The following is a 26424-nucleotide window of genomic DNA, read 5'->3' on the forward strand; positions in this document are numbered from 1 at the left end:
GGCCCTCACTGCTCCACCTATCATCTCATTGCCAAGCCCACTGCAAGGGACAGCTCACCTAATCACCATGAAAGCCCCTCTCCCACCTGGAGTCTCAGCTTCTCCTTCAGGCGAAGAGAGAGAAGGCAACCTCCCCTTCCAACGCCCACTTCCAAGTCCTCACTGCTCACTGAGGCTGCCTGCAGTCCAGGGCGACTGAAGATGAAAAAGTCTCGTCCCCTCAGGAGACCTTCACTCCCTCCCTGCCCACAGTCTCCCTTTGCGGTAACCTGTCCCAACCTATGGTCTGGGCTGTGTGACCTAGGATAACATAGCGCGGGGGTGCAACCAAATCACTGTTCAGGGTGGGCTTCTGCCGGCCCAGCCTGGGAGTCCACCCTGGACTCACCTCGTTCCATCTGGCCTTGGTTCCCCAACTTTTGTGAATACAGACTTGGACAAAGACACACATGGACCTCGAGGAGGGGTCCTGGTCGGCTCCTCCCTTAGTGCTTTAGGCAATGGCAAGGTAAGGGTGGCAAGAAGGACTCTCAGAGAAGAGGATGGCAGGGTGTGGGCCTGGAGGGCCAATCAGAATACCCTCTCAAGGTGTCTTGGGGCCCCCGCTCAATTCTGCCAAATGCCAGGCTTTCTGATCGTCTCCATCCCACCCAGGGACATGGCTAAGGGGAGGCGAGCCTCTCTCTTGTCTTGTTTCTCCAGTGCCCAGCCCTGTGCCAGGCACATGGGGCCTTCAGATGAACTGAACTGAACCCAGTCCAAACTGGAATAAAATGAGTGAAAGGAGCCACCGCTTCTTCCCGGAGAAGCATAAACACACAGACTGTTGATGCTGGGCAGATTTGGGGAAACATCCGCATTCAGTAAGGCAACAAGAAAGATCTAGAACATATGCGTGAGTAGAAAGGAACAGAGGCCAACCTGCCCTGCTGCTGCTTGGGTGTCTGGTGGGCTACAGGAGTGGTACCTGCAGAACAGCTGGGCAGATTCTTCTCTAATCCAGATGTTCCCATTTGTTGTCCCCCCCACCCCCCAACAGCCAGCTGCCAGTGTTTTCTGGGACCTGGGAGAGGTGCTTATTGCCACCTCCTGCACTCAGCTACCTCTCGGCTCCTAGGACAGGCAGAGGGGCAATGTGCTGGGCCCTCTGGGCTGTGGCGGGAAGGCTGGGCTGTCACTTGGCCACAGGAAGCAGCCCAGCCCAGTCTGAGCCAGGGCTTGGGACAGATATTGCCAGCCCGGAGAGTAGGAAGAGGCATCGCTCAGGCCCCTTTGGCCAGGGCCTCTCTGTTCCTGACTCGTGCGGCTGTGGGGAGCTCAGGGCTGAGCAGGAGGCGGAATGAAGCCCCGAGTTCCAAGTTTCGGCTCAGGTTCCACCAGCCAGGGGCCTGGGGCAAGTCTCCTACCTCTCCACCCTTTGCGCCCTCACCTGTGAGAGGGAAATAATAATAAAGAACATCTTCCTCAGAGGGGCTTGAAGAGCTTAGAGAGAACTTGTGTGAATTGCTGGGCACAGTGCCCTGCACAGCGCTAATACCTATGCATTGGGTGCTCTTTTCATCGGGAAGCCACTTTACCTCTTCGTTGTGTTAGTTGCCTCTGTAAAATGGGGAGGCTGGAAGGATTGAGTGTGACCTCCAGGTGAAGCCCCCAGCACAGTGCTGGGGGATCCCAGCGGGATTCCAGCTCCGGTCAGTCCTGCCCTTTGCTCTCTGCCAGGACTCGGCAGTGCGGGCTTGTGGTGGAGTCCCAGGAAATGACTGTGGAATTGCTGGATATGCCATCTCTCTGGCCTTGTCTCTGAGTTTCTGTGTTTGGGCTCTAAAGCGGAGAATCCCCACAGAACTGGCACTCTCGCTTTAGAGATGAGGGCACCAAAGAACAGAGCAGGGCAGGCCCTTGCCCAGGGTTCCACAGCCAGCCAGTGGCAGAGCTGGGCTGGGGTGATTTCCTGCTTCCACTGCCTGGAGCAATGTCCACGAATCCCCCTTGCTGTCTGCTTTCAAACCTCTCTTCTTTCTTGCCGATCTGAACTCATCTTTCAGCCTCTGCCTCCAGTATCCAGAGCCCAGGATTAGGTGACCAGCCCCAGTACCCCCAGGAGCAGAGACTGCCCCACTGGGGGAGTGTGGGGAGGGGCACAGCGTGGGCCGAGAATGCAGCCTGCTCTGGGCCAGGCTGCCGACAGAGGAGCCAGTGTGCCCGGACATTGGGGCTTTGTGAGCTCTGAGCTCCTGTGTGGGGAAAGTTGTTTTGTTGACCTGACATTGTTTCAGGTTGACTGAGTGGCAGCGTCTTAGCGCCCATGGGCCAGCTCTTTGGAGCACAGCCAGGGTGCTGAGGGGAGGGGGACCAGGGCACCCTCACCTGGAACAAGAGGGGGAGAGGGCTGCCTGGGCCCTGTGAGCACTGAGCAGGTCCCCATGGGCAAGCTGCAGAGGAAGAGCAAGTCTTGAGGGAGAACACGGAGAGAGGAGAGAGGAGAAGTCACCTGTGCATCTTGGGGCCAGAGAAGAGGGGCCTGGCCAGAGTGAGGATGGACAGAGGCTGGACAGGGGCATCCACATGCTGGGCCAGACCTTCCAGGAGGCTGGGAGCTCTGAGAACCCAGCCATCAAACCTTAGCCCACAGAAGAAGACCTGGAGAATCCTAGGGACCCGGAGGGAGGTATTGGGGGCTGGCTGGCCCAGGGTGGGGTGGACCAGACTCACAGCTGTCCAGATGTGCTTGAGAGATAACTCTGTTTACTGGGCACCCAGTAGGAGCGGGGCAGGAGGGTGAGAAGGGGCTCCTGTGGCCCATGGGCGGGCAGATTAGGAGGCGGGAGCATGAGTCAGGGGTTTGCAAGCTGGTCCTGGGGCGAAGGAGCGAGAACCTGGCGCTGTTAGAGCGGGTGTGAGCTCAGCTGGTCACAGAGGGCACCGGCAACTGCAGGAGTTCCTGGAGGGACCCCAAGACTCATTAACAGGTGAGCAGGGCTGGGAAGGGGGTAGGGTTGGTCTTGCGGTGCCTGTCAGGAGGGTTTTTGCAAGTGCCCATCTTAAATCTTCACCCAAGTGGGCACAGGTGCCCTAACCTCCGGGGGGGGGGGGGTGCAGGTGGGTGGGGTAAGAACATTGCAATGTGTGTTGTTACCCCTAAGGGCACAGGCCCATTGTCACTTGCACCTGGGGTGAGTAGGGTGGCCATTGTTAAGAAAACTGGCCAGTGTTAGGAAAAAGAGGCTGGCACGTGGCAACAGAGGTGTGTGTGGCTGGTGTGTAAATGTGTGTGTGGGTCCCTGGCAGGCTCCCATTTTTCCACCCCTCAGATCCCACAAACTCAGGTTTTACCCCCCAGCCCCTTTTGTCCCCCATGTATGGGGATCCCTAGGCCACCTCATTAAGAGAAAAGTTGTCAGCTGACACTATTTCCTATTTGGGACATTTCAGGGAGCCTGTGAGGGAGACCTGGCACTGTCCCCGCTCTAAGGAGTGTTTGGAGGGAAAGGAGGAGTCCCCTGCCACCTGTACATCTCAAAGCACCTAGTTAATTCTATAGAAGCAGAGGACAGACTGGGGAATCTCAAGGGAAGGTGGGGGGGGCAGGAAGAGATTAACCAAAGAATTTATATGCATATATGCATGGCCCGTGGAGTGGCGAAGACCTGGGGGGTGGGATGGGCACAGGATGGAAAGGGTCAGTGGGAGGGGGAGGGGATATATGTAATATTTTGAACAGTAAAGATAAATTTTAAAAGAGAATCTAGAAAAAACTTTTAAAAAGGGATTGCAAATTAGAGGGGAGGAAGATAGTAAATCTTACCTTGATTCCCAGCAGCAAGGATGGCAAACGTTTACATGGAGCTCCTATGTGCCAGGCACTATTTTAAATGCTTTATAAACATGAACTTAAGGCTCTAACAGGTCTATGAAATAGATATTATTACCCCATCCTACAGATGAGAAAACTGAAGCATAGAGAGGTTGAGTCACTTGCCTGAAACCACACAAGTCACACAGTTAGTAAATGGCTGGGCTGGGATTTGAATCCAGGCAGTCTGACTGCAGAGTCCATACTCTTAATCACTAACACTAAACTAACTAATAGCTGTTTTGTTTTTTTCTGGGGGCAACTCAGCCTAGTGGTTAGAGATGTAGATAGAATCAGGTAGTCCAGGGTTTAATCCTGTCTCCGAGACCTACCTACTAGGGGACCAAAGCAGGTAAACCTCCCTGAACCTCAGCTTTCTCATCTGGAAAACGGCTAATGACATAAGCCACTTGACAGAGTGGTTTGGGACTATAAAAGATAAGGCGGTACAGCTTGGGGCTGCGCTGGGGCAATTACACAAACGTGGTGCTATGCCACCAGGGAGCCCTCCCTGTCATCTGGTCTCCTCTGCCCCCCAAGCCTCTTCCAGCTGTGCTCCACCTCCTGGGCTCCAGATGCCTCACTCACCCTTATCTGGCCCGACCCTGGCTGGCTGGCTGGCCAGGTGTTTGGTGTGCTTCCAGATGCAGGGCAGTGACAGGGACCAGGTTCTTATCAGTGTCAGGCAGAGCAAGGCCTGCAGCTGGAAGGTGGCTGGGCCTGGTGGTGGCAGCAATCTGGGTTCTGGGTGCACCCTCTAAGGGCCTGGATGAGCACCAGGCGCCTCTGTTCTCCTCTCTTCTCTCTCACTAAGGGTTCAAGCCCAGGTAGAAAGGCCCTCCTGTTATACAGACTGAACGAGCAAGACCTAGAGGGAGGCTGGGAGCTGCCCAAGGCCGTTCAGCCAGTCAGTGGCAGAGGCAGCCTGCGTCTCTGGATTCTCTGGTTCTGGACCATCCCACCTCTCAGATGGAAAACAGGCCAGAGTCCCAGCCCCATGGGTGGGATTTTTAACACCTCAGGTTTAACACCCTTGAGAATTCTAGGGATCTGAGGCCCAGGCAGAGGCAAGGCCAGGGAAAGAAGAAGAAAGAATAAAGGTGAGAGAAGAGGCAGGCAGGGGAACCTGGGGAAAGGGGGCAGGGAGGGATAGAAGAGGGGGAGAAAACATATATGACCAGGATCTTCAAGGGGCAAGTCCAGTGCAGTAAGGACAGTCCCATTCTCAGGCCCTGGGACACTCCCATGGCCATCACTTGCCCTCCCCCCTCCCCAAGGCAGGGACTCCTCCCTTTCTCAGTTTGGTGGGTAATGCCCCTCTCCCTGTCTCTAAGGACTACAGAGCCATCCATTCCTCAGAGAGAAAGTTCTATGTACAGTTCTTTCTGTATATACTCCCTGCCCTCTTCCTTCACACAACACCCAGCCTTGCTTTGCCCGGTCCTAGCTCTGCCCCTTGCCCACCATTTCCCACACCTGGGCTATCCCTCTCCACCTCTCAGCCTTTCAAATCCTCTGGGTCCTTCTAGGCCCAGCACCAGTGTCCCCTCCTCCAGAGACATTCCACCCCCAACCCCACCAGTGTGTCCTGCTCTTCCTTCTGCTGCACAAATCCTTGGCACCCAGCACATTCCGCTCATAACTTGTGTTTGTCTGAGGGACATGTTATCTCCTGAACCTCTTAGCCTGTCACGTATTTCTGGCTTGTGTCCCCAGTCAGGGCTACGAGCCTCTTGAGAGTAGAGACGGTGTCTTGTTCATTCAACATCCCACTGCTCAGCACTACGTTGGCACAGACCGGGCACATTTGCCAACCTGACCCAATCTCTCTCCACAATGCCCTGTGCTGCAGTGGGTGAGGGGAGAAAGGACGTTTCTCCATACCGAGCCTGGAGCTGCCCTAGGGGACCTCTGCCCTCCCCTTGGACTTGTCCTCACATTCCTGGGGTGGGCGGGCATACCTTCCTCTCTGCTGGAGAACACAACTGGAAAAATGGAGGCACAGGACTCAGTGGTCTCCTGGCTGGGTCCTAGTCATACTAAGTCCCCAGTCCCAGAGCCCCATGACTGCAAGGGGGACACATTCTTACATTCATTCAACATGTATTTATTAATGATTACTATGTGTGACCATTCTGCTAGGAGTGGGGAATTCAGTGGGGATCGTGACATTCAGGGTCTTTGCCCTCATGTGCCTTCCTTCCAGAGGAAGCATCAGACAATATATGCACAAATCAATCAGGAAACCAGAAAATGACAGATTTAGTTAGTGCATGTTAGGGTGGTTAGGGAAGGAATCTAAAGCGGTGACATTTGAGCTGAGATGTAAGAAAGGCTGAGGTATGTGGGGGAGGGGCATCCAGGATGTGGACAACAGCACATGCAAAGGCCCTGGGGCAGAAAAGGGCTTGGCAAGGAGGCCAGTGGGATAAGTGGGGAGAGAGCAAAAGAGACAGAGTTCTAGATGAGGTGGGAGAGAAAGCAGGGCCACCTCATCCAGGACCTGTGGGCCACTCCCAAGGATTCTGCAGCACCATGCCCAGCGCAAAGCAGTAATTTCTGGGAGGAGAGTGTGTTGTGGAGACTCTCGGAGGAGCTAAGCCCCTTGAAGAGGGGCCAGGTCATGCTGCCCTGGGGTTGGCTGAGTTGTGGGGATGTGCAGGAAAAGAAGCCAGGTGAGGTTTGGTGAATGGAGAAAGGAGTCAGATTTGAAGGACATACCCATCCTGCCCAGACACCCTTAGCCAGCCAAGCTTCCCCTTCCCTGCACTGCCCCATCTCTCCTGGCCCTTACATCTACAAATTCAGCTCCTTCTTCCAAGCCTCCACCCACACCTCCTTCCTCTGATCCCACTGTCTCCCAACATGTGGGATCCCCCTTCTGTCAAATGCGGCCCCCTCTGGGGGAGGACCAGGAGACCACAGGATGCCCTGTGCCTCACTCAGCCTGTGCCTCTCCCCTGCAGGGACCCGCAGTGCGGGTTATGCTGGGGGCTCAGATCCCTGAGGATAATCGGACAATCAGGACAGCGCCATGGGGGATTTGCAGGTGAGTCTTTCATGGCATCTGCAGAGCTCCTACCTGGGGGCTCTGGGAACCTGGCCCTAAACTCCTACCTTCATGGGGAGTCAAGAAGCCCATCACAGCCCAGTCCTGATGGCCACTTTCCACAGGAGGATTACGAAGAGGGGCTGGAAGAGATTCTAGAGCAGGAGGAATATGAAGATCCAGGTGTCCCTGTACCCCAGGTGGAGGAGCCAGAAGGTAAGCCCCATCTCCCTCTCTGCTGGGGTGAGCTGCTGAGCCCCAGACAGGGACATTTAGGGAACTTGTTCTCCCCTCTTCTCTGAACTACCCCCCCTCGCCCTAGCCCCAGGGCCAGTTCTCCCTGCAATCCTGGCTGATTGAAGGATAAACAGAGTTTTGTTTAAAATGATCACAGGAGGGGACTGGGGGGTGGGCAGGACCAGTCATCCGTCACCATCACCGCGCCCCTTAGATTTGTGAGAGGGCAGCCAGGACTGACTGGGACAATGGCAGAAGCCCACATGCCACTCATGCCCATCTAATGCTGGTTTCTAAGCCAGGCACTGGCCCTTTTCTGGGAACATTGTCCTGTTTGGGGGTCCAGAGGTCCTGAAAAATTAAGGGCTTGGGGACCCCCAGGGCAGAGAGACATCAGGAAACCTTCCCTGGCTTGTCCAAGGTCTTAGTTGGGGAGCCTTAGGCAGGCACCTATTTACTGTCAACAGGACTTAAGTGCAGGCAATTAGTATTGAAGATAAGAGGCCCCTCTGGGAAATGAGGGCTGGGGTGGGGGGCCATAGGGGCAATATAAGGGCAGACCCCACCCTGGTGCCCAGAGCTCAGCTTGGAGGCTGGGAGAAGCTATGGGCTGACAGGATTCTTGAGGCAGGTGAGAAGGAAGGGAATTGGTTCCAGGAGGTGGCACAAGAGGGAGGAGACCCTAAGAGAATCCTGAAGATTGCCACTCAGGTCTCTCCAGTCTCCTTGGAGATGATTCTCCTGATCATCACTGAGGATGAATCCCAGGTCCTCCACAATGCTCATATGTGGGCCAAGAGCAGGCATGGGGAGCCACAGCCCACTGAGCAGCAGGGGTGGGGCAGGGGCACCAGGGTCCCAGCGGGACATCACCCTGCTCTGGTTTCTGGGGCTGATGGTGGGTGGAGCAGGATTGTCTGGGGGCAGCACTAACTGCCTCTGCGTTTTCAGCTCACCTCACCGAGCCAACAGTCACAGACTATCACACCACATCGCAACCAGGTACCCACGAGGTAAGGCCCCTCAGCCTTCCCCAACCCTTCCTGCACTGGCCCTGGGATCCACCATTCTATCAGGGGAAGGGAGGAGTGGAGGGATAGGCACACACCTTCAAACAGGCCACACGTAGGCTGAGAGGGTGGTAGTCTTGAGAAATCAGTAGAAGGAAAGAGGACAGCCCCCAGTGCGCAGAGACCTGGGCCCCCTTTCCCTGAGGAGGGAGTTCACAGGGCAGAGAGAAACTGGCTGCTGGAGGTCTGAGCCTGAAGGCCCTGTAGCCCTCGTTGGGTGTCAGGTGCTCCCTGAGGAAGCCCAGGAGTAAATAATGCTCTCCTCTGCCCAGGCGCCCTACCTCCCTGCTGGGTCCCAGGCTATCTAGCTGGTTAATAAATTTGTTCTGCCCTCATCTCGGATCTTAAGAGTGGCCACCTGGCCTCAAAGAAACCCAAGAACAAGCTGAGCGACACACCTACTCAACAGGCAGGAGATGATCCAAAGACCCGAAGACTTCCCTCTCCTTTCCCTTCTAAGTGCCCACTCTAGCACCCCTTTTGGTCCAGAGGGTCTCCAAATGCCTCTGAAAAGAGGTCAGGGGCCTGGTCAGGAAGCTGAGGAATCGAGCCAGAAGTGTAGGCTGTACCTGTGGGACCCTCAAGCATCTCCCCACACTTCCCATCTCACTCACACTCCAGGCTGGAGTTCCTGGCCATCCCTCTGAGCTCAGGATCTGCCCCCAAATGCTCCAGGGCCCTGGGCCTCCTACAAACATCTCTCAGAGCCTGCTGAGTGTCCACCATGCCCTAGGCTGCCAGTGTCCCCAGGGCCCTGCCCTGAGCCTGATGGACTAATTCAGGTCTGTGGGGCTGCAGGTCTACATAGAGCTGCAGGAACTGGTGATGGATGAAAAGAACCAGGAGCTACAATGGATGGAGGCAGCGCGCTGGGTGCGGCTGGAGGAGAACCGGGGGGAGGACGGGGCCTGGGGCCGCCCGCACTTGTCTTACCTCACCTTCTGGAGCCTCCTGGAGCTGCAGAGAGCCTTCACCAAGGGTGAGCTCTGATCGGCCCCTCTGTGATCCCTGCATGTGAGGCTTGGTGGGGAGGAGGAGGGCCACCATCCAGCTGTCCAGCTCACCCCTCCACTGCCTGCAGGGACTGTGCTCCTGGATCTGCCAGAGACCTCCATGGCTGGAGTGGCCAACCAGCTGCTGGACCAGTTTATCTACGAGGAGCAGATCCGGCCTCGAGACCGAGAAGAGCTGCTCCGGGTCCTGCTACTCAAACACAGGTGGCCCTGCCTGCCCAGACCTGGACTCCACTCCCAAAGGGCCTACCTCCCCAGCCCATCTGCCCAAGCTCTCCCTGGGAGTCCAAATGGCCTTTCCCTTGCCAGGAAGGGGCCCACTTTTCTTCCAGGATGGCTCCTGCCTCTGACACCTCTTGCCGGGTGGCCATGTCTCCATGCTCAGATTTGGGGAACACTGGTCCCCAAGAGAGCAGACTCTCAAGGCCCTTCCCTCCATTCATTCTTCTGGCTCCACCTAGTCACTCCAGACAGAGGCTGCCTGCAACACCCTCCAGAAGAGGCTGATTCCCCTTCTGCCCTAGGGTGTCTCTAGTCTGCTCACTGGGAGTCCTAGTGGATCCCTCCCACCACCAATGCTCTGCTGATAGCCCACCCTTACTCAGCCCATGTCCCCTTTGTGTCCTGCAGCCATGCTGGAGACCTAGAGGCCCTAGAGGGTGTAAAGCCCACAGTCCTGACACGTTCCGGGGAGCCCTCACAGCCTCTTCTCGTCCAACACCCCTCGCTGGAGACTCGGCTATTCTGTGAACAGGTGAGGCCATACCAGGGGTGTATGGGGGGAGCCAGAAGCATGGTTAGAAATGAGAGTAGAGAGGCGAGGAGGGGGCCAGATGCTCCCCTCACCACCCTCTTCCCAACAGGGAGAGAGGGGCACAGAAGGCCGCTCGTCATCTGGAATTTTGGAAAAGATCCCCCCGGATTCGGAAGCCACCCTGGTGCTAGTGGGTAAGCAGTGGTGCTCTGACCCACTCGCCCCTCCTCAGCCCTGTTTCCACCTCCTGTCCTGGCCCAGCCTGCCTCTCTCTGAGGCTGGACCCCAGCAGTGCCCCCTCAGCTTGGCCAGGCCACCTCATGTCCCCCACCCCATCCCACAGGCCGAGCCACCTTCCTGGAGCGGCCAGTGCTAGGCTTCGTGCGGCTGAAGGAGGCCACAGAGCTGGAGGACGCAGTGGAGCTGCCTGTGCCCGTGCGCTTCCTCCTTGTGCTGCTGGGACCCGAGTCCTCTCACATTGACTACACCCAGCTTGGCCGGGCCACTGCCACCCTCCTGTCCGAGAGAGTAAGGAGGGGCTGGCGAGGGCTGGGGGGACCCCGGGAGCTGGGCGGCAGTTGAGGCCATTCTCCCCCGGACTGGCCTGGGTCACTTTAGCTTCACTGGTTTAGCGCACTCAGCCTAACCCAGCTGCTTCTGGCCCAGCCCTGCCTGAGCCCGCTTGGTCTGCTCTGGCCCACTCTGACCTGGGTCGCCCTGGTCAAGTCCAGCCTGGTGTGGCCTAGTCTGCTTTGGCTTCCTCCGGTTCTGCTGTAAGCCACCTGGTCTGCTTTAGTTCTCTCTCCTTCCTTCACTCAGGACCATGTCTGCCTCCCCAAAGCCCTTTCATTGTGTGTGTGTAGGGGGGCTAAAGGAGGTGGGCAAGAAAAGCAGTCAGTTCCTAGCAAGAAGGAGCTGGGCGAGAGTATTCTGGTCCTTGGGGGCCCTGGCTGTGGACCCCTGGGCCCTTTCATCCAGCGGGTCCAGGCAGCCCTCACCCTCTCTTTGGCCCCTAGGTGTTCCGCATGGACGCGTACCTGGCCCAGAGTAAGCAAGAGCTGGTGCGCTCCCTGGAGGGCTTCCTGGACTGCAGCCTGGTGCTGCCGCCCTCGGACGCCCCCTCAGAGCAGGCCCTGCTCGGCCTGTTGCCCGTGCAGAGGGAGCTGCTGCGAAAACGCTACCTGCCCAGCTCTGCCAAGCCAGACCCCAGCTTTTACAAAGGCCTAGGTACCTGCCCTGCCCTGCCCTGTCCTGCCCTGCCCTGCCCTGCCCTGCCCTGCCCTGCCCTGCCCTGCCCTGCCCAGCCCAAGGCTTTCTGAGCCCCACAGACACTCAGACACCCCAGCACAGCCTTGTGGGCCCCTGCCTCCCCTCTCCCCATCAAATACTTGGGTATTCCTTCTCCCTATCCTCTTGCCACAGCTTCCTTGGCCACCTCATTCCCATCAGACTATATACCCTCTCAACTCCCCTCTCCCCACATCTCCCCCTGCTACCCCCATGACCATGGTCCTGTTCTTCACTACAGATTTAAATGGGGGTCCAGGGGTCCCTGGTGGCCCGGATGACCCTCTGCAACGAACAGGCACCTTCTTTGGGGGCCTGGCGCGTGACATAAAGCGCCGCTATCCTCGCTACTTGAGTGACATCACGGATGCACTCAGCCCCCAGGTCCTGGCTGCCGTCATCTTCATCTACTTTGCTGCCCTGTCACCTGCCATTACCTTCGGAGGCCTCCTGGGTCAGTTCCTCTGCGTGTCCCCCAACCCTTTCTTCTGACCCTTCGGCCTCTGTGTGGGCCCTGACTTCTGCCCTGATCTGACACTCTGAACCCTTTCATCAGCCTGCCCATGAATGCTTCATTGACCCCTCAAAATGATCTCCTGACCTTGACCCCACTGTAACTTCTACCCACAGGAGAGAAGACCCATAACCAGATGGGGGTGTCAGAGCTGCTCATCTCTACTGCGGCGCAGGGCATTCTCTTTGCCCTGCTGGCGGCTCAGCCCCTGCTCGTGCTTGGCTTCTCGGGGCCCCTGCTCGTGTTTGAGGAAGCCTTCTTCTTGGTAGCTCTGTTCTAGCCCCACTGTGACCCTGTACCTGGCCCCTGGCCCCCTGCCTGATGCACAGCACTGGGCCCGTTTGTCTGACCCCAGCTCCCTCTGACCACCCTGCAGTTCTGCAACAGTAATGACCTGGAGTACCTCGTGGGTCGCGTGTGGATCGGCTTTTGGCTCATCCTGCTCGTGGTGCTGGTGGTGGCCTTCGAGGGCAGCTTCCTGGTCCGCTTCATCTCCCGCTACACCCAGGAGATCTTCTCCTTCCTCATCTCCCTCATCTTCATCTATGAGACATTCACCAAGCTGATCAAGGTGGGAGCGTGAGTGAGCATGGGGGTGTGCGGGGGTGCGACTGAGCATAAACTACGTGACCGTGTGCATCACTGCACACATGTCTTGCGGCATTCGGGTGGCAGTGTTTTTACGGTATGTGACTACGACCACATACATGTTGGCACCTGCTCCCGGAATTCTTGCCATGACTGTGCAGACTGTGCAGGAGAAGGCACCTCTGTGTGCACATGTCCATGTTTATAACCACACAAAGAGTGACTAATGGGCAAGCATGTGTGTGAGACTAAAATGGGAAATTGCATGCATGGTCGGGACAGTGCGGGGTGGGCTATTAAGGCTCTGATGTCCCCCCTCCCTCTCCTGCACCTACCCTCAAGAACCGCACGTCCTATGGATAAAGCACCCTGCCCCTTTGCCTTAACTATGCCTGTCTCTGTGTCCGCATTTCATATGGAGGAAGGCTGGACACTATGTCTGTCCCTGATTCTGTTGGTTGGTGGGTCTTTCCAAGTCCTTGAAGCCCTGCACTCCAGCCTTTTCATGTCTCCCAGGCCCTGGGTGATCACACACACACACACGCACGCACACTCACACGCACACACACCACACATACTTATTGCCTCCATGGCCCACCCCACCCAAGCCTAGCCTGGGTACTTGCTCCTCAAAACCAGGCTGTAGAATTTCATGGCCCTTCTGTCACCATGTCAGCTGAGGAAGAAGATAGGTGGATGGGTGATGGATGGATGGGTAGATGGGCGATGGACAGAGGATGGGTGGATGGGCAGGAACGGGATGCCTTGGTTTTCTGCTGCAGATCTTCCAGAGCCACCCACTGCAGAAGCATTATGAACACAACGTGAAGATGGAGCCCAAACCTCAGGGCGCCCTGCCCAACACAGCCCTCCTCTCCCTTGTGCTCATGGCCGGCACCTTCTTTTTCGCCATGATGCTGCGCAAGTTCAAGAACAGCTCCTACTTCCCTGGCAAGGTCAGCACATCGTCTCCACCTGCCCTTACCTACCCTGCCCCGTCCCAGTCCAAAGCACCCCCTAGCTTTCCCAGTGCCGTTAGCTCCCCTTCTTAACTCCCTCATCCCAGATCTCACTCTTCAGGCAAGCCCATCTCCCCTTCTCAGCACGCCCCACCCCCAGGGTTGAGAACCCAGTGAGAACCCAGTGGGGAGCCAGACTCAGTGCTTGGAAAGGGATAGAGAACTGTGGGGCCAGGGGTGGGGCTGGTTCAGGGGAAGGAGAAAGGAGGTTAGTACACTGAGGTGCAAGACAGGGCATTAGATGTTGACAAATTCCCTGGGAAGAGCAGGGCCCCCTGGGTTAAGATGGCGCAGAAGTGGGAACAAGTGAGAGGTGGAAGGTGGGGAGCAACTGGGCACTAACGGCTGGTTCTTCCACCTGCCCTCAGCTGCGACGGGTCATCGGGGACTTTGGGGTTCCTATCTCCATCCTGATCATGGTCATGGTGGACTTCTTCATCCAGGACACCTATACCCAGGTGACCCTCTCCTTCCACCCTCATTTCATTTCCTCAGCTTACTCCCTCCCCAGAACTACTTTCCCCAATCTGAAGTCAGCTAGAACTACCCCTACCCCATCCTTGACTCCCCTGGGGGCCCCCTCATTCCTCCCACAGCCTTACAGGATCCCTCTGGCTGAAACAAGGGCCTGGGTCAGGTTGCCCCCTTCACTCCTTAACCCAGGGCAGCAGGAAAGAATCCGTTTTGGAGCCAGGCAGATCTGAGTATGAATCTTACTCTGCCACCAAACTGTTGTGTGATATAAGGCAAGCTACATACCCTCTCAGCTATAAAGCTGGGAATGAAATGTACGTAAAAAGCTTAGTATAGGGGCTGGGTGCAAAGTAAGTGGGCAATATAAGTGAGCTCCCAGGCTCCCAGGACCCCGTCTGCCCCTGTCTCCACCTTTCCCCACCCCCTTCCCCAGTGTTCTCACCAGCATCCCCCTCCCACAGAAACTCAGCGTGCCTGCAGGCTTCAAGTTGTCCAACTCCTCGGCCCGGGGCTGGATCATCCACCCTCTGGGCTTATACACCCCTTTCCCCATGTGGATGATGTTTGCCTCCGCTCTCCCTGCACTGCTGGTCTTCATACTCATCTTCCTTGAGTCCCAGATCACCACGTAAGAGCCGGGGGGGGGGGGGGGGGGGGGGGGCTGGGCCTGGGCCTGGGAGAGCTGGAGGCAGAGAAAGGGACAGGGTCCAGGCAGGCAGTCTCAGGGGAATGTGTGGCCCTCTCTGCTCACAGGAATGATGGACAGGGAGGGGCAGGGCCAGGTTTTGTGGGGCCCAACAATGTATAATTTGGGGAGCTTTTTTAAGAAAAAGAACACAAAATGAGAACTACACAGTAAAGTGCCAGATCTGGGAAGAGGCCTGTGTCAGCGATGCTCCCTGGAGCCTACACTTCATTAGCTTCAGAGAAAATCTGCCTGCAGACATTTTAGGTGACGTCTGAAGACATTTCTGCTCTTAGAGTCTGGATTCTCAAGATGAGGTGGGAGGGAGGAGAGGAAGGAACTCCTAGGGAGATGGGCACAGAAGGATAAACTGAGGTACAGAGAAACTCAAGTATGGGGAAGGAAGGAGGGGGCTGAGGGGGTACGGGAAGGAGAGCCCTGCTTACCCCTGACCTCCCACACCCCCAGGCTGATTATCAGCAAACCAGAGCGCAAGCTGGTCAAGGGCTCCGGCTTCCACCTGGACCTGCTGCTGGTCATTGGCATGGGCGGGGTCGCCACTCTCTTTGGAATGCCCTGGCTCAGTGCCACCACCGTGCGATCTGTCACCCATGCCAATGCCCTCACCATCATGGGCAAGGCCAGCACCCCAGGAGCTGCAGCCCAGATCCAGGAGGTCAAGGAGCAGCGAATCAGCGGGCTCCTGGTCTCTGTGCTTGTGGGTGAGTGAGCACCAGCCACACTCTCTACCACCCCCTGGCCCTGGCCCTGGCCTCCAGCCCCTGCCCCTTAGGATCCAGCCCCTTCCAGCCCTCCTGACATCCCTGCTGCTCACACCTCCCCAGTGAGTTATCCACATGATGGAATTCTGGAAGAAATTTCCAAGGCACTGAGATGGGCATCTGAGCAGGGGAGGAAGGAGGGCCTCCATTATTAAAGCCTTCTCTAGATAGACAATCAGCGAACTGTGGGTTCCAGCCCTGCCCTGCTGCTGGACCTCAGTTTCCCTTCTTGTACCATTAGAGGGCTTATTAGATGCCCCTGAAGTCTCTCTAGCTCAGCTGCTCTATGACTGATACAAAGGGCAGTGCTCCAGGCATAACCTGGGGGTGGGGAAGGAGAAGGCAGAGGGTCACTGGGGTTGATCTGAGTCTAGAGCAGCTGCGAGTCCAGCTGGGCTTGGGGTGGGCAGCACCATGATCACCGATGGAGAGGCCAGGGGAGTTTCATACAGAAGGAGAAGCTGATGTTAGCTGGAGGAGGGTTAGGATTTGGAGGTGGAGGGTGATGGAGGCATTCTGGGCTGGGCTGAGGAAAAAGGTGGTCTCTCTGACCCCCTACGTTAAAGGAGTAAGGAGGTTTTGAAGTCAGGCAGGCCAGCCGGAGCTCGACTCCCTGCTCTTCCAGTTGCTAGCTGTGTAGCCTTAGGCAAGTTGCTTCACCTCTCTGACTCTGTTTCCTCATCTCTAGAATGGGGGTAATACCTATTAAAAGGATCCACAGAGCCCTGGCCAGTGTTGCACAGTGGTTAGTGTCATCCGGTGTACCAAAGGGTCTCGGGTTAGATCCCCTGTTGGGTGCATACAGGAGGCAACCCATCGATGTTTCTCTCTCTTTCTCTAGAACCAATGAAAAAAACATCCTCCGGTGAAGCTAAAAATAAAAAGGGTACACAGAAAGGGCTCCCCATGGCCCCTGTGGAGCCTGGTGCCAGCCCTCCAGGGCATGTGAGGCTGAAAGTTGGTGGTTCTTCCTGCAGGCGTGTCCATCCTCATGGGGCCCATCCTGTCCCACATCCCCCTGGCTGTGCTGTTCGGCATCTTCCTCTACATGGGGGTCACATCCCTCAGCGGCATCCAGCTCTTTGACCGCATCTTGCTTCTCTTCAAGCCGCCCAAGTACCACCCAGATGTGCCCTTCGTCAAGCGGGTACAGGGCCCCCCGGCTGCCCAGCCCAGGGTGGGGTGGCCGTGCTTGGCGCCGGGGCAGGGCAGGCCATGACCCCAGCCTCTGCCCGCAGGTGAAGACCTGGCGCATGCACTTGTTCACGGGCATCCAGATCATCTGCCTGGCAGTGCTGTGGGCAGTGAAATCCTTCCAGGCCACTTCGCTGGCCCTGCCCTTCATTCTCATCCTCACAGTGCCCCTGCGCCGTCTCCTGCTGCCACTTATCTTCAGGGACCTGGAACTCCAGTGTGTGAGTGGCTGCTCCCCGCCCCCACCCCTCAAGGCCCGGGATAGAAGGGAGGGTGCAGAGGGAGCAGGAGCTGGAGGCCAGGACCCCCGAGGCGGCTCAGGGAGGGCTCGTCAGAGGGGGTGGGTCTCAGAATCAAGGAAGGTAAAGAGTAGTGCGGTTAAGGTCTGGATCTGGGGCCTGCGTTCAAGTTCTGACACTGCCTGCCACGTGCTAGTGTCAGACCTGGAGCAAGTGGCCTCATGTTTCTGTGCCTTGGGTTTGCTCACCTGTGAAAGGAGTAGTGACAGGGTGGGTGGGAGAGCTAAGAGGCACCCAGGGTGTGTTCCATGTGCGTTGTCCTGACCACGGAGCAGCTGGTCCTATGGTTTTCCAAATCATTTTGGAAGAGTCGCTCCTCCAGTAGAATTCTTCTAAGATGTGACACAGGTCACTGTGGGACTGCCCTGGTGAAGGAGTCCCCTGCCTGCCCTCTGGAGGTCCACCTCCCTCAGAAAGCACCAGATGCCCAGGGGCTCCGCACCCTTTGGAAATCTCTCATGTTGACCAACCTTAGGGGCAGGACTCAGCCAAGGTTCAGAGAGCCAGGCCCGTTCCTAACTCCAGAGGCGCCTCTTGGTGCTCGGGGAGGCTTGCCTGGCCCCTGGGCCACTCACCCTCTCTCCTTCCTACCCCGCCCTCCAGCTGGATGCTGACGATGCCAAGGCAACCTTTGATGAGGAGGACGGTCGGGATGAGTACGACGAGGTGCCCATGCCCGTGTGAGAGGAAGGCCAGGGCCTCAGACCTCCCCCCATTTCCACTGCTCCGCTTTCTCAGGAAAAGTAGAAGTTCAGGGGCACCTCATGGACTTCCAGGCCCCTCCTGGGGTAGCGGCTGAGGCTCCAAGGCTATGGATGGGGGAAGGAAGGGGTGTCTAGGAAACCTTCCACCATGGGTAGACTGGCTTTTCCGGCTAGACATGGCCAGTGGAGCCCACATGGGGGCATTCAGTGTGCCACCCTTCCTGCTGCCACACTGCCACATGGGGATTCCCAGCTGGGAGACTTAGATCTGAGCCCTACTCATGGCAGAGACCGGGGCAATAGCGAGGGAGGGAGTTGGGTGGGTGGGTTCAAGTTCCTGCTTGTTGTGTGACCTTGAGCAAGTCCCTTAATCTCTCTAGCCTCTGCTTCCTCTTCTGTAAAATGGGTATATTGATAATAATACCCACATTACAGGATGGTTACTGAGGACCAAAGATAAATGTGAACAAAGGGCTTTGTAAACTCTGAAAGGACTATTACGCTGTAGTCATCATTCTTCCTCTAGCCTGCCCAAGGTCACAGCTCCTGAGCGATACAGATGGGATTTGAACCAGGTCCCCTGATTCTGAGCCCAGAGCTCTGTGCTCCACTTCAGTCATCCACCTTCCCATGCTTAGAGATGCCCCTGCTGACTCCTCCCTTCCCCTTCTCTGCTCCCACTCCCTACCTGGGGACCCTTTCTTCTGGAGAAGAGAGAGGTATCCTGGTGAGGGTAAGGTGTGGGTGGTGAGGAGACAATCAGGGCTGGGACTCAGGACTCCTAAGTGCTTGCTCCCTTCCCCCATGCTTTCATTCATTCGCTCATTCATTCATTCCACAAACATTTACTGAGCCCCTGGACCCTGTGGACACAGAGGTGACTGAGACAAGGCCCCGCCCAGGGGTGGGGTGTGATGGGCAGCTCACAGTCTGTTCTAGATTTGGATGGAGGGGTGGGAAAGGGAGGGGCTGGGAAGAGGAGGGGAGGGAAGTTTGTAATTTATTGATTGTGTATTTTCTCAGTTATCACTGTACTTTGGCTTCATACATGCCCAGGCCCTGCCCCCATTAGTAACCCACTGCCCCCAACCCCACTCAAGATGAATCTTGGGGAGAACCCAGATTTGACTCACTGGGGTAGGAGACAGTGGGTTCTGTAGAATACGGGCAAAATCTATTTTTTAAAAAAACAAAAATATAAAAAGTTGAAAGAACTGGACATGGTAAGAGATGGTTGAAACTGAGAATCATGGTGTGACAGAAAAGAAAAGGGGCTTTGAACTCCTGAAGGAAAGCCCTTGGGTGCATCCCTGAAGGCTGGCAGCTGCCTCCCACTACTTCACTTTCTGTTAAATGGGAACGGTAATGGGATCAACCTCTAGGGTCCTTGTAAGGATTAAATGAGCCAGTGCTCGCAAAGTCTTGCTCAGCACAGGCCTCAGGAAGAGCTCAGTAAACGCTGGCTATTGGCTTCATTATTCTGCTTGGGATGTTCCTGCCCCGTCCTTCCGTTTGCTCCTTGAACACCAGCGGAAAAAGTCACCCTGCCGGCACCCTTCCCTTCGATGCCTGGGAATGGGCTTTGTCAATAAATGGCGTCTGTGGTGGAGTGACTGCCTTGCTGGAATTCCCCTCCCAGAGTCAGGGGTCCAAAGGGACTTGGCTGGGCCAGGCGGACACGGTGTGTGTGGTGAGGAGCTGGTGCAGGGCTGCTGCCCTGGGGGGGGCAAGGAGAGCCAGGCTGGGAGTGGGACGAGCTGGGGAGGGGAAAGGCTGGTGACCCCCGAGCTCTAGGGGCAGAGAGGGCCAGCACACAGCGAGGGGCAGAGAGCAAGGGAAACGAGTTTGCACTCAGGACATCCTTCCTCCCCAGAATAATCAAGAGCCATGGAGGTAGGGAGAGGGGCTATAAAGGGGCCTGGCCCCTGCCTCTTGGACTGTGGACCCCACATCCCTTTGAATCAGTCAGGCCCTTAGCCTCTTCAAGCTGGGCAACATCTCTGAGAGGGATCAGCAGAGAGGAAATGCAGTTGGCTGTCAATCACAGAGGAACAGCATTTCTTGACCAGCTTCCCACTAACCTTCACTCTGATCCCCTTGGAGACTCTGTTCCCCCCCAACCCCCCCGCCCTGCCCCCAGCCACTTTCAGCAATTCTAGGGAGCTGCTGGGTCAGGTGTCACCCAAGACTGGAGAGGAAGATGCCAGGACATACTCCCTCCCCACCCTCCCAGCCTTCCAGCAAGCGGCCAGTGCAGGGCTGGTCCGCCTGGCTTCCTTCCCTGGATCTATATTTACTTGCTGCCTATCCCCAGCTGACCCCTCCCAGGCTGTCCAGGGCAGCGCCAAAGGACCAGAGAGCGACGGGAGCCCCAGGCAATCCCAGCCGCCACCCAGGCAGCTTCCTGTCCCACTGCGCTGGCCCTGTCCTGAGCTTGCCAGAACCCCACTCCCCACCTTGAGCCAGGAAGGCAGTAGAAAAATGTGAAGACCACAGAAATCAATCAGGATCCGACTTCCTGCCTGGCCTGAGGCCTCGCTCCCCCTGCATTTCCTGCCCCTGCCCAGATGCCCTGTGCAACCCCACTCCCTGCATTTCCTTTCATGGAAAATCCCTCACCGGGAATGAACTGCCTTAATGAGGTCCACCCTTTTAGGTGAACACAAAGGAACCCCACTCCTGGTAAGGAAATAGTTCAACAGAAGCAAAAAGCTCTAAACCTGAAGATATTCTTTGCAGGACTATCTATGAAAGCAAAACACTAGAAAGAATCCAAATTCTCAGAAATAGGAGAGCAGTTAGTAAATTGCCCTACATCAATATAAATGACCACAGCCAGGCCTTAGAAATAATAGCGATGATGAAGAAGCTGTTGGATCCGCTTGGTGCAATCGCGTAATCCTGGGTGTGTGAGGCCAAGGGGTTTGGAATTCCAGCTTTGTGGTTGAGTAGGGCCTCCTCTCTGAGCTCAGTTTTCCACATCTGTCAGACGGAGATAATGAGATCACAGACCTAGAGGTCTAGCCCAGGGCTGGCCTTTGGTGAACAAAAGTTCATTCGTGTTACTTAAGCAAGGCACAAAGTGACATAACTGTCCTGGTGACAGCTATGCAGGAAAGTTTAGTATGCGCGAGAATGAAGGTTTAAGGATTAGACAGCCGGGGGCTGACGCCTGGGTTGTGGGCTCCGGTTTTGACTTGATCCCCAGTGTGGGGCGAGCAGGAGGTGACCTTTCAATGACATCGATGTTTCTCTCTCTCCCTCTCCCTTCCCCTCTCTCTCTCAAATCAATAACAACATATTTTTTAAAATAATAAAAAATTAAAAAATAAAGGCTTAGGCAGAAAAAATTAAAGTGCCATGGTGGTAGAATTATAGGAGATATAAATTTCCTCCTCTTTTGGCCTGTAGGTGCAGAGGGTTAAGTTAATCATTCTCCTTGGGTCAGGGCAAGTTAGCACTGAACAGTAATGTCTCCTTTTTTTCTTTTTCCCTTCCTTCCTTCCCTTTTGTTCTCATTTCCTACTCCTGCTTCCTTCCCCCTCCACAGACTGACTCAAACATGTTTAATGTGCATCTTTTTGTGTGAATATGTTCTTGAAAATATGTATCATTGATATGATTTATTTATTCTTTTTTTAATATGTCTTATTGATTTCAGAGAGAGGAAGGGAGAGGGAGAGAGAGAGACAGAAACATCAATAATGAGAGAGTCATTGATCGGCTGCCTCCTGCACGCTCTCCCCCCTCCCCCCCACTGGGGATTGAGCCTGCAACCCAGACATGTGCTCTGACTGGGAATTGAACCCCGATCTCCTGGATCTTAGGTCGATGCTCAACCACTGAGCCATGCTGGCCGGGCTCATTGATATTTTTAAATTTATTATAAAAGTTTTAATACATACATCAAAGTAGAAATAATAGTACAATAAACTCCCATATACTCATCTCTCAGACTCAATAATTATCAAGATTTTGACTCAAAGTTTTGCTTAAATCTTTGTTTCATCTTTCTCATTTTTCCCTTCACTGAACTAAATACTTTAAAGTCCATCCCAGACACTTCACCCCTATATTTTTTAACTATGCGTCCCCTCCAACACAGAACATTTTCTTACCTGAATGCAATACCATCATCACACTCAACAAAATTAGCAATAATACCTAATATCCAATTTATAATCATATTTCTCATAATGTCTCTCTGCAGTTGGTTGGTGGTGGCGGTGGGGTTTGGGTATTTCTATATATTATCAGCACTGTGCTGCAGGCTTCGCTCTATTGGTCCTCTTTTCACCCAATACTATGGTTTTAAGACCCAGCCAGGTTGCTCTGTGAACATGGAGTTGCTTTATCTGCTTCATGGTTCTCTGTGGAGTATCCCCTACCTTTGGCCTCTCCACTCCTCCAGGGAGGGACACCCGAGTGCACCCAGCTCCCCTCCTGCAAAGGATGCTGCAGTGACGTCCTCAGCCTTATACTCTTACGGATCTAGTGAGAATTTCTCTGGGTTATATACCTAGGAGCCAGGAGCAGATTTACTAGGTCACAGGGTATGAATATATCTGTCTCAGTTTGACTAGATACAGCCATATTTTTCTCTATAATGTCTGCACCAGTTCATGCTCCTACAAGCAGTTCAGGAGGTTCCTATATTCCCATGTGATTGACATTACCCAGCTGTCTGATTTTTGCTAATCTAACCAAAGTATTACCTTATTTCTCTAAAGAGTTTGAGCATCTCTACACTGCTGATTATTCTTTAAGATTTGTTCTGATTTTAGACCTTGCAAAAATATACTCCCACCTTGGCATCTTGCTCTTAACTTTGTCTACCTCATTGAACAGAAATATTTCCTTTTGATATAATTAAATATACTCAAGAGCAAGAATTTGGATTTGAGCCCAGCCGGGCATGGCTCAGGGGTTGAGCATCGACCTAGGATCCAGGACATCGAGGTTCGATTCCTGATCAGGAGACATGCCTGGGTTTCCAGCTCAATCCCCAGTAGGGGGGACGCAGGAGGCAGCCACTGATGTTTCTATTGATCTCTCTCCCTCTCCCTCCTTCTCCCTTTTTCTTTCTGAAATCAATAAAGATATATTTAAAAAAAAAAAAAAAAGAATTTGGACTTGATTCAGTAGGCACTAGGGAGTTATTGCAGGTTCTTGAACTGGGGAGTGATATGAACTGATTCACTTGAGAGCTACATATAGGAGGGACTGGCTGCAAGGAGGCAAATTGGGAATCTGCATGTAAGTGAGTCAATAGCAGGCAGGTGGACATAAGCCCCTATCCTCATAGGACCACTAGTCAGCATGGGAGCCAGGTGTTCAACAAGAGTGATGAGTTTTCTGCAGGGAGTGGTGGGAGCAGAAGGGGGGCAGGGTTAGGCAAGACTTCCTGGAGACAGACATTGCCTTTGACTCCTGGGGGAAAAATAGGAGCTGGCCCAGTGATGAGAGAAGGGGAATGTCTTGAGGGAATAAGTATTTGGAAAATGGAAAACATCCAAGAAATATCCTGAAGATAAAGTGAGTGAAATTGCTCAGCAAAGTCCAATGACATGGTGGAAAGCCTGCTGGGTTGGCAGGCCACAACCTCAGAAAGTTGTTTCTTTCCCAGGCACCTGGGCTCAAAGCCAGATGACAGGAGGTGAGGAAGGAAGGGCTGGTAAGGAAGCAGAAGCAGGAAGTGTAGGCCATGGTCTGGGAGCTTGGCAAGAGCAGGACAGGCAGACAGCATCCAGTTGACCTTTTCCCAAGATGAACAAGAGAATAGTTTGCAGGCTGAGAGAATGCATTCATAGGCATGCAACCATCTCTCTTCTTTCCTATAAAACGTATCGTTATATGTTCAAATTTCAAAAAGGATGCTTGTATATTACAAAACACCTAGCCTTATGGAACTATTTAACATAGAGAATAAAAGCCTCCAATAGCCACCCCCAGTAACCACTGTTAATAATTTAGAGTATATTCTTCCAGAGTTATTTATATGTAACACTAATTTACATGTATATTTTAGTAGGGCATATATAATTTTAAAAAAATATATCTTTATTGATTTCAGAGAGAGATAGAAACATCAATGATGAGAGAGAATCATTGATTGGCTGCCTCCTGCACGCCCCATGCTGGGGATGGAGCCCACAACCAGGCATGTGCCCTGACTGGGAATAGAACCTCGATCTCCTGGATCCTAGGTCAATGCTCAACCGATGAGCCACGCCCAGCCGGGCGGCATATATAATTTTTTAACAGAGTTTTAAGTACATAAAACAAAAACTGATGAAACTGAAAGGAGATGTAGATAGATCCACAATCATAGTAGGAAACTACAACCACTCTCTCAATAATCCATAGAACAGAAAATTATTTCTACTTAGACAGAAAATTATTAAGGCTATAGAACACCTGTAGAGCACTATCAACCTACTTGGCCTAATTTATATTCATAGAACATTCCAACCAACAATAGCAAAATACCTATTCCCTTCAACTGCACATGGATCACTCACGAAAATAGACCATATTGCGGGCCATAAAACAAACTTTAGCAGTTGTAAAATAAATGAAATCATAGAAAGTATAATCTATGTCCACAACACAATCAAATTAGAAATCAGTAACAGAAAGACAAGAACTTCTAAATAACCCATAGATCAAAGATGAAGTTATAAGGAAAATTAGAAAATATATATTTTAAATGTTTTTATTGATTTCAGAAAGAGGAAAGGAGAGGAAGATAGAAACATCAATGATGAAAGAGAGTCATCAATTGGCTGCCTCCTGCACGCCCCCTACTGGGTATGGAGCCTGCAACCTGGGCACATGCCCTGACTGGGAATCTAACTGCCATCTCCTGGATCATAGGTAGATGCTCAACCCCTGAGCAACGTTGGCCGGGCTAGAAAATATTTTGAACTGAATGAAGATGAAAACATATCAAAATTTGTGAGATGCAATTAATCAGTGTTCAGAGGGGAAAACAGTATTGAATACTTAGGTTATAAAATAAGAAAGATTTCAATCAGTAACAGAAGCTTCCACCTTATAAAACTAGAAAAAGAAGAATAAGTTAGAAACAGATTCATACATTTGAAACTTGTATGGCTTTATTGACCAATGTCACCCCAATAAATTCAAAAATAAAAAAAATTAAAATTTTTAAAAAGAATAAAGTAGACTCAAAGCAGGCAGAATCTAGAAGGAAATAATAGAGATATACTACATATCTATAAAATAGAGAACAAACAATAGAGAAAAATCAATAAAGCCAAAAGCTAGTTCTTTGGGGGGAAAATCAATAAAATTGATAAACCTCTTGCCAGACTGGCCAAGAAAAAAGACATAAATTTGAAATAATAAAAATGAGAGCACATCACTACAGACCCTAAAGACATTAAATGGAAAACTACAAATATAAATATCCATAAATTTGAAAAGTTAGGTGAATTTTAAATTCCTTAAAAAACACAAACTATCAAAGCTCACTCAAAAAGAAATAGAGCCCGGCCGGGCGTGGCTCAGCGGTTAAGCATCGACCTAGGATCCAGGCGATCGGGGTTCGATTCCCGGTCAGGGCACATGCCCGGGTTGTGGACTTGATCAATGACTCTCTCATCATTGATGTTTCTGTCTCTCTCTCTTCCTCTCCTTTCTTCTCTCTGAAATCAATAAAGCTATATTAAAAAAAAAAAAAAGAAATAGAGACTATGATTTCATTTATATATGGAATCTAAAGAACGAAATAAACAAACAAAATAGAAACAGACTCATAGCTGCAAAGAACACATTGACAGTTGACAGAGGGGAGGGGAGTTGGAGGAATGGGTGAAAAAGGTGAGGGAATTAAGAAATACAAATTGGTAGTCACAGAGATGTAAATTACAGCATAGGAATGTAATCAATAATATCATAATAACTATGTATGAGACCAGGTGCATTCTACAAATATCAGGGGGACCACTCTGTAAAGTACATGATTGTCTATACACTATGCTGTACATCTGAAACTGAAAAAGAATACTATTGAGTATAAACTGTAATTTTTTAAAACAAGAAAAAGAGACTGAACAATAACAACAAAAGAATCAGATTAAAAAATGAGCAAGGACTTGAATATACATTTCTCCAAAAAAGATATAAAATGGCCAATATATACATGACAAGATGCTCAACATCACTAATAATTAGGGAAATACAAATTAAAACTACAATGAGATACCACTTTTATACTTTTAGGATGGCTACTATAAAAAACAAAACAAAACACAGTCCTAGCTGGTTTGGCTCAGTGGTTAGAGCATTGGCCAGTGGACCTGAAGGGTCTAGGGTTCGATTCCAGTCAAGGGCACATCCCCTCAGTTGCAGGCTCAATCCCCAGCCTTGGTTGGGGTGAGTGTGGGAGGCAACCAATTGATGTGTCTCTCTCACATCGATCTGATCTCTCTCTCTCTCTCTCTGCCTTCCACTCTGTCTGAAAAGCAATGGAAAAAATATCCTCGGGTGAAGATTAAAAAAATGAACAAAAACAAAACAGAAAATGACAAGTGTTGATAAGGATGTGGTGAAATTGGAACCCTCGTGTACTGTTGGTAGAAATGTAAAATGGTACTGCCACTGTGGACAACAGTATGGTGGTCCCTCAAAAAGGTAAGAATAGGATTACCATTTGATCCAGCAACCCAATTCTAGGTATATACCCTAAAGAACTGAAAGCAGGGTCTTGAAGAGATATTTATACACCATACACCTAGCAGCATTTTTCACAAGAGCTAAAACATGGAAGCAACCCGAGTGTCCATTGATGGATGGATGGATGGATGGATGGATGGATGGATGGATGGATGGATGGATAAGCAAAATGTACATACATACAATGAAATATTATTTAGCC

At 52.8% G+C, this 26424-nt stretch overlaps 1 protein-coding gene across 1 annotated transcript; it reads left to right on the forward strand.

Moving 5' to 3' along the window:
* The first annotated feature begins 6887 nt into the window (after nucleotides 1-6887).
* On the forward strand, nucleotides 6888-18600 carry SLC4A1 (solute carrier family 4 member 1 (Diego blood group)). Its single transcript, XM_016202028.2, has 19 exons — nucleotides 6888-6902; nucleotides 7028-7118; nucleotides 8091-8152; nucleotides 9008-9188; nucleotides 9291-9426; nucleotides 9853-9976; nucleotides 10086-10170; nucleotides 10320-10504; nucleotides 10993-11203; nucleotides 11505-11717; nucleotides 11894-12042; nucleotides 12154-12348; nucleotides 13148-13321; nucleotides 13753-13842; nucleotides 14320-14486; nucleotides 15012-15265; nucleotides 16303-16472; nucleotides 16564-16740; nucleotides 17422-18600. The coding sequence occupies exons 1-19, from the start codon at nucleotides 6888-6890 to the stop codon at nucleotides 17500-17502; spliced, it is 2760 nt and encodes a 919-aa protein (XP_016057514.1). The 3' UTR covers nucleotides 17503-18600.
* The last annotated feature ends 7824 nt before the right edge of the window (nucleotides 18601-26424 follow it).

This window comes from Miniopterus natalensis, chromosome 17 (assembly GCF_054644295.1).
Source record: "Miniopterus natalensis isolate mMinNat1 chromosome 17, mMinNat1.hap1, whole genome shotgun sequence".
Lineage (NCBI taxonomy): Eukaryota > Metazoa > Chordata > Mammalia > Chiroptera > Miniopteridae > Miniopterus > Miniopterus natalensis.

What these genes read in the sequence shown, in the direction of transcription:
- SLC4A1 (XM_016202028.2), top strand. An exon ending in CTCGGCTATTCTGTGAACAG is followed by an intron (nt 9,977 to 10,085) that starts GTGAGGCCATAC and finishes TCTTCCCAACAG; the next exon opens with GGAGAGAGGGGCACAGAAGG. An exon ending in CCTGGTCTCTGTGCTTGTGG is followed by an intron (nt 15,266 to 16,302) that starts GTGAGTGAGCAC and finishes TTCTTCCTGCAG; the next exon opens with GCGTGTCCATCCTCATGGGG.